This window comes from Cyprinodon tularosa, unplaced genomic scaffold, assembly GCF_016077235.1.
Source record: "Cyprinodon tularosa strain WSP-4 unplaced genomic scaffold, ASM1607723v1 ctg374, whole genome shotgun sequence".
Taxonomy (NCBI): Eukaryota; Metazoa; Chordata; class Actinopteri; order Cyprinodontiformes; family Cyprinodontidae; genus Cyprinodon; species Cyprinodon tularosa.
Window position 1 is genome coordinate 402,475 of NW_024039090.1, and position 17,683 is coordinate 420,157.

The window sequence follows — 17,683 nt, forward strand, 5'->3', positions numbered from 1 at the left end:
AATTTAGGTTAAAATGACCATTTTCTCATTAGAATTTCTTATAGGTATCTTCAGTACAGGGGCCAGGACATGATCTACAGGGGCACTGGCCCCCGTTGGCCCCCTGTCTAGAACCGCCCATGAGTACAATAAAGACTGACCAACCGTCTCACATTCAGACTTTGGGAAAGCTGAGGACACATAAAAAAACCTGCAGAAGAAGCTCTCCAAGAGTACACATTGGCACGAGTGTGCTTATACTGAACTGCTGACACTAGCATGATAACATGCTTAGCCTAATAGAGCCGGAGCATCATAAAGCAATAGTCTTATCTCACAGTCAACACGCTTTTCTGGACTGGATGTTCTAAAACAACCTCAGCTGCAAAATTCTGCATGATAAAAAAGTGGATCAACAAATTCTAACATTATCTCTTTTATCATAACGGTTATAGTTATAAGTCATATCATGACTCATGATAAGTCATAGTAGTAGAACTAAAGGAGGGTAGTAACTAGTTATAACTGTTGGAGTTCATTTTGGAAAAGAAAAAATACTTTTTGGAGTAAATTGCTCAGTTTTTACTTTTACTTATGTAATAATTTTTTCAGAGAATCACAATTTTTTCTTGAGAACAATTTCGGGTTAATCTGCCACTATGAGTAACTGAACTGTTCAGATATAAGGTGAAAACATGGCAAAAACAAGATATTGATGTTTATCTTTTGCTGCATTGTCTTCTGTAAAGGACAGTTTAATACGTTTATGTTGCAAAAAAACATGCTTCATCTGCCCAATTGTGTTATTATGAAATCATTTTATTTTTTAAAGCCGTAGGGAAGTCGTATTAAAATGCCAAATCATTCTGGCTTAAACATGTCTGATAAAGAGTACCGTAATTTTCGGACTATTAGCCACACCTGAGCATAAGCCGCAGAAGCTAAGGCCCCGTCCACACGAAGTCAAAACGAACACGAAACGCTAATATTTTCCAGAACGTTTGTCGTAAAGACGGAGACGTAAAATAAATGTGATCGTCCACACGAATGCATGAAAACGCTTCAAAATGTATGCCAGGCCTGTAAGTGGCGCTGTGGTGCCAAAGCAAAAATAGGCGACGAAATGTTGGGCATGCGCACTAATATTTATACATGGTTGCCCTGCGAGTCCATTTTCGTGGTTTAGTCAAATTCAGGTGCTGAACCGTCGTCTATATTGCTCTGTTCTTCCTGGAGATATTCCAGAAGGAGAAGATTTTGTTGTAAGCCCGACAGCAGGGTGAGTAGCATTAGCAGCAACCATTCAACACAGTACGGCGCCATTGTTGTTGTGATACTGTGTCACGCATGCGTGTTTAGAGGCGACGCTATGACGCATGCGTGTAAGAAAAAAAATGCGGTTAGAGCTTAAAGATGGAAACGCGAAAACGGCGTTTCAAAATCTTCCCACTCTGAAGGCTGAATAAAAAAAAAGATCGTTTACAGACCCCCGAAACGCCGGCTTCGTATGGATGAGAGGCTGGTTTGGTGAAAAATTTGTGCGTTTAGGCCAGGGGTTGGCTTCGTGTGGACGGGGCCTAAATTACATGATTTGTACATATACAAGCCGCACCGCACTATAAGCCGCAGGTTTTTTATCTTTAACGTCCATCTTTCTCGCTGTTGTTCTGTCTCGTACCACTTGCGGTAGAAGTCTGCTTAAGAAGGACCATGGGGTGTTGAAGCAAATGTGACGTCAACATGGTGGATGGTAAAATCCATCGATTTAGGTATTACCCTAGTGGCCGTTAGCTGTAAAAGTCCATAGATAAGCCACATTGTTATAGAAGCCGCAAGGTCGAAAAATGGGGAAAAAGTCGCGGCTTATAGTCCGAAAATTACGGTACATTTATATACATCAATGTTTTGACTTTTAAATATGACTTCCCTACGACTTTAAATATAAGGCTGAAACACGCATTCATTACATAGAATGAGAGAGAAATGTAAAATGATGCAGGTGCAGGGTTGCTTTCCTCACCGACATTTTGAAAACCAACGGTACACGGAGCATCATCAAAGTCCACACAGCTGATCCCGAGGGGGTCCAGCTTGGCTATGTGGTGGCCTCGTACCTACAGACAGGAGGGCAAAGGTCAGCGAGGATAGCCGGCGGGTTAGGCCTTCTAAAAACTCTACTGCAGGTCACTCTGATGGGAACACACACGTCAGTGTTTACTGTCCTGATATCACAAGTGGGTTAAAAGGTTTTAAACAAGCTGCTTCTACCTGAACACTTTCTGTGTCTGATATGTTCACAGATAAAAAATGCCCTTTGTGCAACTTTTAACCTCATTAAATGACAACCAGCTTATTTAACCGTGGTGAAAAACCCATAATTAACTATGTTAGTCATTACAATGCCATTGAAGGGCAACATACACTAACCTTAATTTATACAGTAACGTATGATTATTATTTTTATACATTGCCTGAGTCCACATTGTATAAACCTTGTTAAAAAAACTGATTAAAGCTGTGTGTTAATCAGCTAATTATTTTAATACAACAGTTTTAGAGAAGAAAAGAAGAGAGTTAATTAAAGACTATCTTTATAGTATGTTTATATCCTGCTTTGTATTCCAGGGCGGAATCATCGTGTGTTTAACATTAGCTGTGGGAAAATGGAGCAGCTCTGTTTACTCTGCTCTGTTTGCTCTAACTGCATGCATGGCTTTCAGGACGACACAGCGGCCTGTGAGACAGCGCTGAGGGAAGCAGGGGTAGACTCACTGCTGCTCTCTGTTGTGAAACTTACCAAAATACAGTTAAAAGTCAAAGATTTGTCTCTAGTTGCTTTTTTGAAAAGTTTCTAAAAGGTTTGAAAGAAGTCTCCAAATATAACGACAAAGGCGCTAAGTTGGCAACACTTAAGGTGACCAGATTTGGGTTTCTGAAAAAGGGGGGCAGCTCGGTTCGAGTGCCCGGTGTGTTCGACTAAGTCCTGCACTGTAGTCGACCAAAAATCCCTGATGATTTTGAAAATTCCACCCCGAAATTTTTCTTAGGTCTAAAAAGTAGGACATGTCCGGGAAAAAGAGGACATTTAGAGGACGGCTGATCACCCTAGCAACACTGGGCTGTGTCTGGTTTTCCTTCCCTATAGGGCGGCCACTTTATCTACCAGTTAACTTTATACACTAGCTAGTTACATTTGAATATTTCATGATATTGTAATTCACTTTTGACTCTGATTATGATTAGAATAAGTGAACAAATATATAGTATACTGCATTACATGCCATAAATTAATTTAACATATTTCTATTCATTCGGAAGTTGTAGCGTCATTTATTGTGCAGTGGTGGTGTTGCAGTGAGATCAATTACATGCAGAAAAAACCCTGCAGCCAATGCAAAAAGACCCGCTTGTGTTTATTTTTATCCCTTTTTCCTTAAAATGTGCTTTGATTGGTTTTGCACCGATACCAGAATCGGGCGGAGCCCCGATCCAGCACTAAAATTGTGGTATCGATATTGGCGAGTACCAACAAATAGGGCACCGATACCATTTTGAGATCCAAAAGTTTATTCAACTATTGTCACCCATTCCAGGTAGGTAATAGAAAATTCTACTGGATTCACTTTGTATTAGTCTTTTTCCTGCTTCACAAAGGTAGGCAGCAGCTTGACAAAGCCATGATGGTAATTATTTTACATCCAAGTAGTTTGCAGTTCTTCATATAGACACACACACATCAATTTCAAACAGATGGTATCGGCCGACACTGCACAGCCAGGTATCGGGGCCAAAAAATGGCATTGGTGCAACACTAGTAATTATATTGTAGTACACATAAAACACTGGTACTTCTCTTGTAGTATTAGCTGTAAACCTAAAATGGAAGCTTATGTTGATCTCAACCATTCAAGAAATCTTACAACTAGATGAGAAAACAACTGCTTAAAGACACAAGAGTTCGAGGTTTACCTGATAGGCTCTAATCAGTGACTGCACTGCTAGATGGTCTTTCACCAGTTTCTCCACATTGGGTTGAGCTCCAACCAGTCCCTGGACAACGGTCATCCCATCAGAGGACGGAATGGTCGCTGGGGGACGTTGGTAGGCTGCACCAGGCGGGACTCCTGCATTGGCATTCCGGAAGAAGACATCCCAGGACTGGTGGAAATAAAATTTAAAAAACATAGTTTTTACTTCTTTTTGTAATTCTGCTCAACTCCTGGTGCTTGATAATAACTAGACAAGTTAGTTTGCTGTTAATAATCGGCCAAGAGTCTATCAGAGAAAAGCCCAAATGAATAAATGAAAAATTCATGAGTTAAAAAGAAAATAAAAAAAAGTTTAGGCAGATCTTTAAATTCTCTTGAAAACAGTAGTTTCAGTTGTTGTGGGTAGTATAACAATCTGTATGTTTTAGTTTAGTGACCTTCAGTTTTTGTGTGAAGAAGTGTAATTCTATGAGGATCATGCAAACATCATCTTGGTCCTATAAAAGTGAAAATTAAACATTCAACCAATCTTACGATAAGTCACAAGATTGTGTTTTACTATTATCAATGATGATATTGATGAATGCAAAAAATATAAATAAAAAAAAAAAGCTCTTTTTTAAATAATTTTTTGGTAAGGGTGCCGCTGTTCTGTCAGACCAGCATACCCACAGTCAATACCCGTTTATCCCTTTAGTTTTATATGAAAAATCACTTTAAATTACCCCAAGGTGTGTGCATCCCTTTAGTTATGTACAAAAAAATTATTTAATTACTTACTTTTTGGTATTTTTTTTAAGCCTATGGCGATCTGACCTTAAATTGTTTTTTTGTACATGACTAAAGGGATACACGCCCTAGAAGTAGTTTAAAGTCTATATTTCGTACAAAATTAAAGGGATAAATACAAATCTGATGTCTTGCGCATGCGTAATGACTCTTTGTATGCCGGTCTGACAGAACACCGCCATGTTGGAGTACCTCAAACGGTGACGTCCCAGGGTTGGTCCATGATTTAGCTAGTAATTGGATACATTGATATACTGCCGATACATCGCTAACATAAAACACTTAAAACATTTGGTTTGATGGAAGATGAAGCTGAAAGGACACTGAAGTGTCTAAATCACTGCTACCACATAGAGAAGACCACTGTGGAGATCAGGCTCGGACTGGGAACGATTTTCAGCCCTGGCATTTTTTCATCTACACCAGCCCACCTATGATTAAGGTGTGCCGGCCCTTGCAAACTGAAATTAGGACCGGCCCACCGGGCAAATGCCCGGTATCACAGATTACCAGTCCGAGCCTGGTGGAGGTTATGTAAAGTAGCACTTTTGATTCTAGCAAGCTAGCGGTCCATCGTACAGCTGGGTACAGCCTGAAGATTCTCCGAGTGTTTTTAATTTCACCGCCTGTAGGTTGACCGGCCAACACACCCCGACAGTGGGTCATCAGCAACAATCAACTGTAATGACAAGGTATGAACGCACTCTAAGCAGGCAGAGCAGTGACATGTATAGTTATGTTGGCAGGTATTAAATCTTTAAGTACGCCCCTAACGCAAAAACAAACATCCACCACTAGGGCTTAGTTTTCCAACTTTATCCCTATTCAAATTTCACAATGACACACATTTTTATAACTCCAGCAGCAGCAGTCAGGATGAACATATTGTAGCAGCCATTCAAAATGGCCCTTTAAACAAATGGCAGCCGAATGGTAGTCCATCTCCCTGCAACTCCCAGCAATATCCCCTCAAACTTCCAGCCATTGGAGTGAGCCCCCCTTGCATATTTTTTTTACTCCGACTCCACTTTTTCACAGAATTACAGGGTCTGACCAGGAAATGATGCTTCCCTTTAGATCTTAATGTCCATAAACCATGAATCAAGAATATTTTAGTACAATGTTTAAAAGGGAATTGGATCAGCCGAGGACCAACCAAGGACCCATCAAGGAAAGTGAAGAAATTTTGAATGACTACTGTATCTATGCTACACAGGGTCCACACAGAGGCTATCATAGTGGGTCCAAACATCCAGAGAAATGGTCTATTTCAGGGGTAACCAATTAAAAATCAGCAGGGTCCAAATAAAGAAAATCACCAGCTAGTAAAGCTCTGGAGACATTTTTAAATATAATCTCTTACTTTAAACAGCATTTAACACTGAAATAAAATTAGGGTTTTAAGCATACATGTTATATATAGAATTTTTAAATGTAAAAATAGGGGGGAAAAAGTGTTTTTTGAAGTAGAGAAGAACAATCGTTCAGTTTTGTATATAGACAATTTCCTGATTCACACATTTTTAAAACACCTGAACTGGCTGTTTGTTTTTCTTTTCTTTTTTCATGGATTAATGTTCGCAGTGGGCTTTATGCTGCCCTGCAAGGCTTTAAACCTGGGTTTGAATGGAGACTAAGCCATTCTAAAGCACATATCGAAGGAGCTCATTTTGAGCCTGGATCCAGATTTATTTTTGATTCTGTTCATGGTGGAGAATCCTGCTTCACAGCAGCAGGTTGAGCCAAACATCCTCTAAATATTCAGGGTCATCTTTGAGCACCATTTCACTTTTCTTTCACCAGTTCACCACAGTTCACCGCAGTCAACACTTTCTCTGCTCTCTTTTTCTCATCATCTTCTCCTTCTTTCCCATCGCCCGGCTTGCCACAGGTTTGCCTGCTGTGTCTAAAATTAGCAGCAGCAGCAACCCAGACTGACAGCAGCTCATTGGATAATTGGATGTGCAGCCTTGTGCTGGACGCTCTGGAGGGCTTTACCGTATTAACAGGAGAAGCGGTGCAAGTGAAGTTAGAGTTGTCAGACAACATGCGGTAATTTTTAAATCAGGTTGGGTCCAGATTAGCCAGCAGGTCAAGATCTGGACCGCGGTTTGCTAATCAGTGACCTCTGGTCTATGTCTTACGCTGATTCCCCGTTTCTACGACAGGCAGTCAGGTTATCTTAGCCCTCTCACCATCCTGTAAGCTTTATCCCTTATATTTGAGAATTAGGGTCGATTCACGTCAATGCATTCAGGGACACCTCTGAACAAACTTTACACCAAATACAACAAGTGTCAACCCTCAAACCCAGACTCATCTATCAGATTGTCAGACTGAGGCGCATAAAATACATTAGCATAAAATAAACTGTCTGTTGGTTAGACAGTTGACCCGTCAGTCTAACAACCTGTTGTCTGTTTGTCAGGTAGTCTTTGATCCAGGCAATTGTTCAATTCAATTCAATTCAATTCAGTTTATTTATATAGCGCCAAATTCACAACACATGTCATCTCAAGGCACTTCACAGTTCAACCAGATCATAAAGTCAAATTGATACAAAGTTCTCCATCTAAGGAAAACCAGTTGATTGCATCGACTCATTGACTCAATACAATCCCTCACACTAAGCATGCTTGTAGCGACAGTGGAGAGGAAAAACTCCCTTTAAACAGGAAGAAACCTCCAGCAGAACCAGGCTCAGTGTGAGCGGCCATCTGCCGAGGCCGACTGGGTTCAAGAAGACGGAAGCAGAGACACAAAAGCAGCTGTAATAGGCGGCCCCGTCCAGGAAACACACAGCCAGGCAGACGAGCTCCGAGCCAGCTCCCATGTCAGAGGACGAAGAAAGCACATCCACCCAGTCACAGCACAGCTGATGTTTCTTTCCAGGATGACGTCACAGCCAAACAGGAACAGACAAGGCAAAGCTACTCTGAGGAAAAGCAGATAGAGCAGAAGGTTAGAGATTGAACTAACAGATTCTGCAGAATAGGAGAATAGAAAGAGAATGAAGCAGAATGATGAAATGGGGGTCCCTATGTCCTCCAGCAGTCTAAGCCTATAGCAGCATAACTATAGAGATAGCTCAGGATAACCTGAGCCACTCTAACTATAAGCTTTATCAAAAAGGAAAGTTTTAAGCCTAGCCTTAAAAGTAGACAGGGTGTCTGCCTCACGGACTAAAACTGGTAGTTGGTTCCACAGGAGAGGAGCCTGATAACTAAAAGATCTGCCTCCCATTCTACTTTTAGAAATTCTAGGAACCACTAGTAAACCTGCAGATTGAGAGCGAAGTGCTCTGTTAGGAACATAAGGAACAATCAGATCTCTGATATAAGATGGAGCTTGGCCATTTAAGCCTTTATATGTGAGGAGGAGGATTTTAAATTCTATTCTTGATTTAACAGGAAGCCAATGAAGAGAAGCCAGGATAGGAGAGATGTGATCTCTCTTTTTAATTTTCATCAGAACTCTGGCTGCAGCATTTTGGATCAGCTGAAGACTCTTAACTACAGTTTGTGGACTTCCTGATAGTAAAGAATTACAATAGTCCAGCCTTGAAGTAACAAATGCATGGACTAGTTTCTCAGCATCACCCCTGGACAGGAGATTTCTAATTTTTGCAATGTTCCTCAGATGAAAGAAGGAAATTCTAGAAACCTCTTTGATATGGGATTTAAATGACAGGTCCTGATCAAAAACAACACCAAGATTTTTTACTTTATTATCTGAAATCAGTTTAATCCCATCCAAATGAAGTGACTGACTAATCAGCTTATTTTTCAAAGACTCTGGTCCAAAGACTATAACTTCTGTTTTGTCTGCATTCAGAAGCAGAAAGTTAAGAGTCATCCAGGTTTTTATGTCTTCAAGACATGCCTGTAATCTATGTAATGGGTTAGCTTCATCTGGATTTATAGACAGATATAGCTGGGTATCATCAGCATAACAGTGAAAATTAATCCCATGCTGTCTAATAATTCTACCAATTGGGAGCATGTATAAAGTAAATAGAATTGGTCCTAGCACTGATCCCTGTGGTACTCCACAGGTAACCTTTGAGCATGTTGAAGATCTATCATTAACATGAACAAACTGAAATCGATCAGATAGATAAGATTTAAACCAGTCTAATGCTGTTCCTTTAATTCCAACAAAATGTTCAAGTCTTTCTAAAAGAATATTATGGTCAACTGTATCAAATGCAGCACTAAGATCCAACAGCTCCACCTGAGTCTTTTGGAGTTTCTCACAAAGTCGGGTTTAATTTTGTTAAATTCCTGTTCTTCCGCTAATCCTTCAGGGTCACGGTTGGGCGGTTACCTACTTCCAGCATTCTATGGTTGAAAGGCAGGGTACACCCCGATTAGGTCACCAATCTGAAGCAGGTATGGCAAGATTGGCAGAGCGGTTCCAGCTAAAATATTTGTTTTTGGTTCCTTTTTCATGAGTTCTTATCTATTTTAAATGTTTTAAACAAAGCCAATAGAAGCTAAGTTTGACTGCATGAGAGGCTAACGCAATGCTATTATGTTTGGAACTGTTGTTTATAAAAGACACAAACTTTATTTCAGTAAAGATTTAAACACTTACAGGACATTAGCGTTTATGTTGTTCCAGCTATGGCCATTATATCTGATTGAATTTAAAAGTGAATGACCAAAGAGTCCTTTAAAATGACTCCCAGCTGCTGATCTAAGCCATCTTTCATCAATCATCCCATGATCTGAAAAAAGCAATTTCAGAAAAACGCAATACATTTGAGTCAATCTGAACAACAGACATTTGAAAAGATACAATTTTAAAAAATAATTTAAAAAATATCAAAATGAAAGAATAAAATCTGAGAAGAAATCTACGTTTTTCATAGTTTCATTTCTGGATTGCACTTTTTTTTGAAGTGCATTACAAAACGTGTTCTTTGCCTGCAAACGATACTGGAGCGAAATTCTCTCCATAAATATTTAAACACGCATTCACACAAAGAAACTGGTAAAAGAGCGCAGCTGTTTGAGTAAACTTTAGCCTAGTAAATGTTGGACCTTTGTCTGTTTGGAGTTTTTTTCACAGCTGCATGGAGTCGGTGCAAAGCCCTCTGACTTGATGTGCCGGTAAATGTGCAGAGGTGAACCGATACCAAGGGGTTCAAACAGCACGTCTCTGGAAGGTCATTTCTCATCAGAAAATACTGTTCCGTGAATTTTGCCTTTAAGCCAGATTCTGCTTCCAGAGAAGTTACCGAAAAATTCTTGACATTAAGCAGTGTATTTTCAATCCTAATAGAAGCCCATTTATCACTGCATGCATCCTGCATCTATATAAGAACTACATAGAGTCACAATCATTGTTGTTTTAGTCCACGATGACGATAGCGAAAACTGATGAGCTTAAAGGAATAGTACACCCAAAACATGATTAGCCTTCATTTTCTACTCACCCCCATGCTGAACAACACTCTGGAGTACTTTTTTGATATCTCAAATGCATCTGGAGATCTGGGAAGCTTCTTGCTGTCTGCTGACATTCAAATAATGGAGGTCTATGGCGCCCGAGACAGAAAGGTCCATAAAAGTCCACAAAAAACGTTTCAATGTTCCTCCATACTGCTTGTCCAATGTATTCCAAGTGTCCTGAGTGGGTAGCATCCAGAATTTACTCGAAACGAAATCCTTTAGAATGTTTTTAGAGCATAAACAGTAGTGTATAGGATTTCCTGAAAGCGCGTTCACGGCGCTACGGAAACCGCGGCAGACCAAACCAGATGAAAGTGCGCATTCAGCTCAGCAAAGAACTCATGCTCTTCCTCAACACTGAAGTCCTCAGACATTTTTCTTTCGTTGTTTCTTTCTTTGCACAGGTAAACAGCACATTTCTTCTTCTACGCTTGCATTATTGGCAGAGCAGACGCTGAATGCGCACTTTCATCTGGTTTGGTCTGCCGGCTTCCTTAGCGTCGTGAACTCGCAGGCGCGCACTTTCAGGAAATCCTATACACTACTGTATATGCTCTAAAAACATTCTAAATGACTTCGTTTCGAGTAAATTCTGGATGCTACCCACTCAGGACACTTGGAATACATTGGACGAGCAGTATGGAGGAATATTAACACGTTTTTTGTGGACTTTTATGGACCTTTCTGTCTCGGTCACCATAGACCTCCATTATTTGAATGTCAGCAGACAGCAAGAAGCCTCCCAGATCTCCAGATGCATTTGAGATATCAAAAAAGTACTCCAGAGGGTTGTTCAGCATGGGGGTGAGTAGAAAATGAAGGCTAATCATGTTTTGGGTGTACTATTCCTTTAACATGGATCTTTGATGGCAAAAACATGACTAGTCATAGGTTTTAGTCAGTGAGACGAGACTAAATGAAAATTAGCAGGTTTTCTGTCGGAAGTTTAAACTGCATCATTGTGCTGTAATCAGGAAAGCAGTATCAGCCGTGCTGCTGCATCCTCTTTGACCCTGCGGCCCACCTGGCGTGCAGTGTCGCACATGCTGCAGGAATACAGGATCATGGCAGCAGCGGCGGCAGGGTTTGAGAAAATAATCCGGAATGGTTCGGTACTGTGCGCTGAACTTTAAAACTTTAAAACTCTGCTCTGATCTTCCATCTGTGCTTGTGTAGAAATGCATCTTTGTGCGTGTAGCTCAGAGTCTGCTCTTTACGCTCCACTCTGATGCTTCACTCTCAGCAGTCTGGCTCTTTCTGCTCTCGCTACTTAATAAAGTATGTGGCTGATCACCCTCTGCTAAGCACTAAAAATCCCTTTGTCTAACTTTCAAACTTATATTCCTTCCACCTCACAAGAGGTGATACTAAACTTTCTTTAATTTCTACCAAAAGGAATCCCTAAATTATATCCAAAGTAAATATTTCGTTGAATTCTGTTTATTTTTGGATAAAGAGCCCGATGAAAAGGTACATAGATCTTTGAATATGTCTCTCTGATTGTTCTTGTTTCTATTTAGAAAAGATATACATTTTTCCTTGTATTGTCATTAAAACATTTTCTCTGTTTCCTTTAAATATGTCAACGTTTTAGTTAACATATGCGCTCAATTTAGGTCTGAATTGCTATGGCATTACAAGGCAGTTTTGTAGGTTCTCTCTGTATTTTTTATATCAAAACCCTGTGAATTTAAATCTATTTTGACCCCTGAGCAACAGTAATTAAGGGGCAAATGCTCAGAAATAAAGCCAAAAGTGCTTTATGATGGAAACCTTGCATGTTTAAAATCATTCCTTTATTGTACATTTTGTTAGCTTGTCTTTCTGCTAGATTAACCAATAGGATATGTTGAACTAGATCTGCTATTTTTACAACTTTGTGAGAACTTTTTTATAAAGTAGAGCATTAAATAATAAAAAAGTGGATTTGAATTCTATAAATCAAAGTTTTCTGTCCAACAGCAATGATGAACTGCACGGCAGCATTCTATACCAAGCTATTGTAGTATCTAGGATAGAGCTGTCAGTCTGGTAAAGAATCTGGTTGTTATTAGAAATTGTAAAGGTTAACTTTTTTTGCAACATAAAACTGACTAAAAGATGGATAAAGACTTTATAGAATGGGATAAAATCATATCAAGATTCATATGGCAAGGAAGAGGACCACGGATTAGATTCAGAACTTTGCTGTTATCGAAGGACAAAGGGGGGTTAGCTTTACCCTGTCTTAAAGGAATAGTACACCCAAAACATGATTAGCCTTCATTTTCTACTTACCCCCATGCTGAACAACACTCTGGAGTACTTTTTTGATATCTCAAATGCATCTGGAGATCTGGGAGGCTTCTTGCTGTCTGCTGACATTCAAATAATGGAGGTCTATGGTGCCCGAGACAGAAAGGTCCATAAAAGTCCACAAAAAACGTGTCAATATTCCTCCATACTGCTCGTCCAATGTATTCCAAGTGTCCTGAGTGGGTAGCATCCAGAATTTACTCGAAACGAAGTCATTTAGAATGTTTTTAGAGCATAAACCGTAGTGTAAAGGATTTCCTAAAAGCGCACGCCTGCGAGTTCACGAGTCTACGGAAACCGCGGCAGACCAAACCAGATGAAAGTGCGCATTCAGCTCGGCAAAGAACTCATGCTCTTCCTCAACACTGAAGTCCTCAGACATTTTTCTTTCGTTGTTTCTTTCTTTGCACAGGTAAACAGCACATTTCTTCTTCTATGCTTGCATTATCGGCAGAGCAGACGCTGAATGCGCACTTTCATCTGGTTTGGTCTGCCGGCTTCCGTAGCATCGTGAACTCGCAGGCGCGCACTTTTAGGAACTCCTATACACTACTGTTTATGCTCTAAAAACATTCTAAATGACTTCGTTTCGAGTAAATTCTGGATGCTACCCACTCAGGACACTTGGAATACATTGGACGAGCAGTATGGAGGAATATTGACACGTTTTTTGTGGACTTTTATGGACCTTTCTGCCTCGGGCGCCATAGACCTCCATTATTTGAATGTCAGCAGACAGCAAGAAGCCTCCCAGATCTCCAGATGCATTTGAGATATCAAAAAAGTACTCCAGAGTGTTGTTCAGCATGGGGGTGAGTAGAAAATGAAGGCTAATCATGTTTTGGGTGTACTATTCCTTTAGCTACTATGTTGCAGCACAGCTTGCTCCTCTCCTGAACATAAGCGATCCATTATACACCGCGAAATGGAAAGATATAGAACGTGCTATGTCACCCACGATACCTCTACAAGCCATAATAAATGATAACGAGCAGAGAAAACACCTTAGGGAGGAGTCAAATCCATGGCTAGGATTATCTCTTGACATATGGAATAAAATTATTTTAAAATATGGGTTGACAGAGCAGAGTAGAGTACTGAGGTGGATAGCATATGATTCAGATTTTAAACCTAATGTAAAAGATAAAACATTTAGTAAATGGGAAAAAGGTCCAAAGATATTCTGGGAGGTTGTTAAGAAAAATACTATACGAAGCTTTGAAGAAATAAAGAATAAATATGATTTAAACAACAAGGACTTCCTCAGGTACTTACAATTGAGGCACTATACGGAAGAATTATTAAAAAAGTCCAATTTAAGATGTTTATTTCAACAAAAGAGTCAAACTTGGGAAAGAAAATATCTAGATTGTACACAGGATTGGAAATTTTGAAGAAAAGCAATACAATATACAAAAAAGTAAGATGGGAAAAAGACGCTAACTGTGGACTTTCTTAGGAGAACTGGGAGGAGATATGTAGGCAACAGTGAAGAACATGTTCCCCCTTGTGGAGAGAGTTTGGCTGGAAGAAGATTGTAAGATATTTCAGTACACCAGCACAAACAAAATACCCAGATACTAAATGTTGGAGGCATTGGAGAGGATAGAGCAGGCCACTTCCATGTGTTTTGGGATTGTACCTACAGGTGCTGGTCATAAAATTAGAATATCATGAAAAAGTAGATTGATTTCAGTAATTCCATTTAAAAAGTGAAACTTGTATATTATATTCATACATTACATACAAACTCATATATTTCAGATGTTTATTTTGTTTAATTTTGATGATTACAAATGACAACAAATGAAAATCTCAAATTCATCATATCAGAAAATTAGAATATTGTGAAAAGGTTCAAAATTGATGGCCCCTGGTGCCACACTCTAATCAGCTAATTAACTCAAACCACCTGCAAAAGCCTTTAAATGGTCTTTCAGTCTAGTTCTATAGGCTACACAATCATGGGGAAGACTGCTGACTTGACAGTTGTCCAAAAGACGACCATCGACACCTTGCACAAGGAGGGCAAGACACAAAAGGTCATCGCTAAAGAGGCTGGCTGTTCACAGAGCTCAGTGTCCAAGCACATTAATAGAGAGGCGAAGGGAAGGAAAAGATGTGGTCGAAAAAAGTGTACAAGCAAGAGAGATAACCGCACCCTGGAGAGGATTGTGAAACAAAACCCATTCAAAAATGTGGGGGAGATTCACAAAGAGTGGACTGCAGCTGGAGTGAGTGCTTCAAGAACCACCACACACAGACGTATGAAAGACATGGGTTTCTGCTGTCGCATTCCTTGTGTCAAGCCACTCTTGAACCACAGACAGCGTCAGAAGCGTCTTGCCTGGGCTAAAGAGAAACAGGACTGGACTGCTGGTGAGTGGTCCAAAGTCATGTTCTCTGATGAAAGTAAATTTTGCATTTCCTTTGGAAATCAAGGTCCCAGAGTCTGGAGGAAAAGAAGAGAGGCACTTCATCCACGTTGCTTGAAGTCCAGTGTAAAGTTTCCACAGTCAGTGATGGTTTGGGGTGCCATGTCATCTGCTGGTGTTGGTCCATTGTGTTTTCTGAGGTCCAGGGTCAACGCAGCCACATACCAGGAAGTTTTAGAGCACTTCATGCTTCCTGCAGCTGACCAACTTTTTGGAGATGCAGATTTCATTTTCCAACAGGACTTGGCACCTGCACACAGTGCCAAAGCTACCAGTACCTGGTTGAAGGACCATGGTATCCCTGTTCTTAATTGGCCAGCAAACTCTCCTGACCTTAACCCCATAGAAAATCTATGGGGTATTGTGAAGAAGAAGATGCAATACACCAGACCCAACAATTCAGAAGAGCTAAAAGCCACTATTAGAGCAACCTGGGCTATCATAACACCTGAGCAGTGCCACAGACTGATCGACTCCATGCCACGCCGCATTGCTGCAGTAATACAGGCCAAAGGAGGCCCAACTAAATACTGAGTGCTGTACATGCTCATACTTTTCATGTTCATACTTTTCAGTTGGCCAACATTTCTATAAATCCTTTGTTTTTATTGGTCTTCAGTAATATTCTAATTTTCTGATATGATGAATTTGAGATTTTCATTTGTTGTCATTTGTAATCATCAAAAATAAACAAAATAAACATCTGAAATATATGAGTTTGTATGTAATGTATGTATATAATATACAAGTTTCACTTTTTTAAATGGAATTACTGAAATCAATCTACTTTTTCATGATATTCAAGTTTTATGACCAGCACCTGTAGATGTTCCCCTATTGGCAGGATTTAAAGAGTTGTATGGATAAGGTACTGGGGGGGGGGGGTGGGGGGGGGGGGGTGGGGGGGGGGTGGGGGAATGTATTCCATTCACATTTGATGATTTGTTCATGGGGAGAGGGATGGAAATATCCAGCTGAAATATATTTATAGGATTATGTTGGTAGCAAGCAAAAAAGCCAATACTAGGAAATGGCTGAAGCTCCTAAAAGGGAAGATTGGGTTGACATAATACATAATATTTATATTATGGAAAGGCTGACCTTTTCCACCAGATTTGAATCTGGACAATTAAAAAATTATTATGAAAATTGGCGGGGTTTTATTTCACCATGGAGATCAGACTTTGTTGGTTAATACTATATTTAAAAATATCTTCAATAAAAAGTGCAAATATAAAAAAAAACACTCACTAAAACCTTTTTGAGTTTTAGTCAACTAAAACCGACTAAAACGATCACATATCATAATGACTAAAATGTGACTAAGACTAATAATAGTTTTTGTCCTGAAGACTAAGACAAAATCTAAGATGGCTGTCAAAAACCACACTGCTCACAATGCTGCAACAATATGTTATCAGTACTGAATTATCAGATTCAATTGAAAGTTCTCTATTGAAGCTGGAGAAAAAGGATGATGATTATTCTGCAAAAAAGCACTGAACCCTACGGTTGATTTAAAGACGAGAATCCACAAACATTTATTTTCTAATGCCAAATACCATCACATGGCATAAACCCCCCCCCCCCATCCCCCATCATACAGCTTCCCCACCTTATGAACGTTCTTGGGATTCTCCAACCAGGCGTAGTACATCTCCTCAACATAGTTAGAACTGGTTCCATTGAGAAACGGTTCAGCAGCCGCAGATTCACTCAGGCTCCTCACAGGCTGAAGCGTCCTTACGCCTCCTTCAGGCATTGATGGCCGGCATTGTGCCAGGCTCTGGGTGGCCTGTGTGACAGCTAAAGGCCGAAGCCTTGCAACTGTAGTCCTTAAGCATTGCATGGCTGCAGGTAAACCTCCGTTCCTGACACCCCTCCTCAGTTCTCAGACACAGCAGTACTCCTTCCAGGTGTTGCTCCTCTCTCTCTCTCTCTCTCTCTCTCTCTCTCCAGAGGTTTCAGATGATTCTAAAGGACAGAGTTTCATTAAAGCCGTATTAGTGGTAACATTTTTAAAGTGTTTAACTTGTAATAATAATTATGCAAAACCTGGTATTTTGCTTGTTTCATGCATGTCTGAGTAATCTTTATGAATTCTGCTCCCTGAGCAGCTCTCATCTTTACCCACATCCTCCAGGAAGCGCCTAGCTCCCACATTCTCCGATTAGCAAGCACCGATGTAATCATTTCTGCTCACAGTTTAGACAAAGTCGATCTTTTAGCTCATAATCGGAACAGTGAACAACTGTTATTTCTTATTATTTTTGTCCAAGTCATGAAAAAAATCTATGTTTTCGAGCCATAAGAGGAATCAACAAAAAAAAAAAACCAAAAACAAATCAAAAGAGAGCTCAGAGCTTAGTGAGATAAACTGTTCCCGAGTCTATTTGTTTATGATGCAATGTTCCTGAATCACTTTCCTGATCAGTGCATTGCCCTGTTGATGCGATCTATAGAGATAACTCAAACCCCCTTTTCCTATTTGAGATCCTCCTTCTCACATATAAAGCCTTAAATGGCCAAGCTCCATCTGATATCAGAGATCTGATTGTTCCTTATGTTCCTAACAGAGCACTTCGCTCTCAATCTGCAGGTTTACTAGTGGTTCCTAGAATTTCTAAAAGTAGAATGGGAGGCAGATCTTTTAGTTATCAGGCTCCTCTCCTGTGGAACCAACTACCAGTTTTAGTCCGTGAGGCAGAGACCCTGTCTACTTTTAAGGCTAGGCTTAAAA

At 40.1% G+C, this 17,683-nt stretch overlaps 1 protein-coding gene across 2 annotated transcripts in view; it reads right to left on the bottom strand.

Annotated features, from left to right (window-relative positions):
* The window catches only part of ogdhb (oxoglutarate dehydrogenase b), a 43,488-nt gene extending 26,609 nt beyond the window's left edge, over positions 1 to 16,879 (bottom strand). Inside the window, exons 1-3 of one of the 2 annotated variants that reach the window (XM_038296643.1) lie at positions 16,559 to 16,879; positions 3,949 to 4,137; positions 2,000 to 2,093 (exon numbers count right to left, since the gene is read on the bottom strand). In XM_038296643.1, coding sequence (XP_038152571.1) covers positions 2,000 to 2,093; positions 3,949 to 4,137; positions 16,559 to 16,792 — 517 coding nt within the window. In that variant the 5' untranslated portion in view covers positions 16,793 to 16,879. Of the gene's footprint in view, positions 1 to 1,999; positions 2,094 to 3,948; positions 4,140 to 16,558 lie in introns of those variants that run through there. The other variant, XM_038296642.1, reaches the window with a different exon arrangement.
* Positions 16,880 to 17,683: the final 804 nt, after the last annotated feature.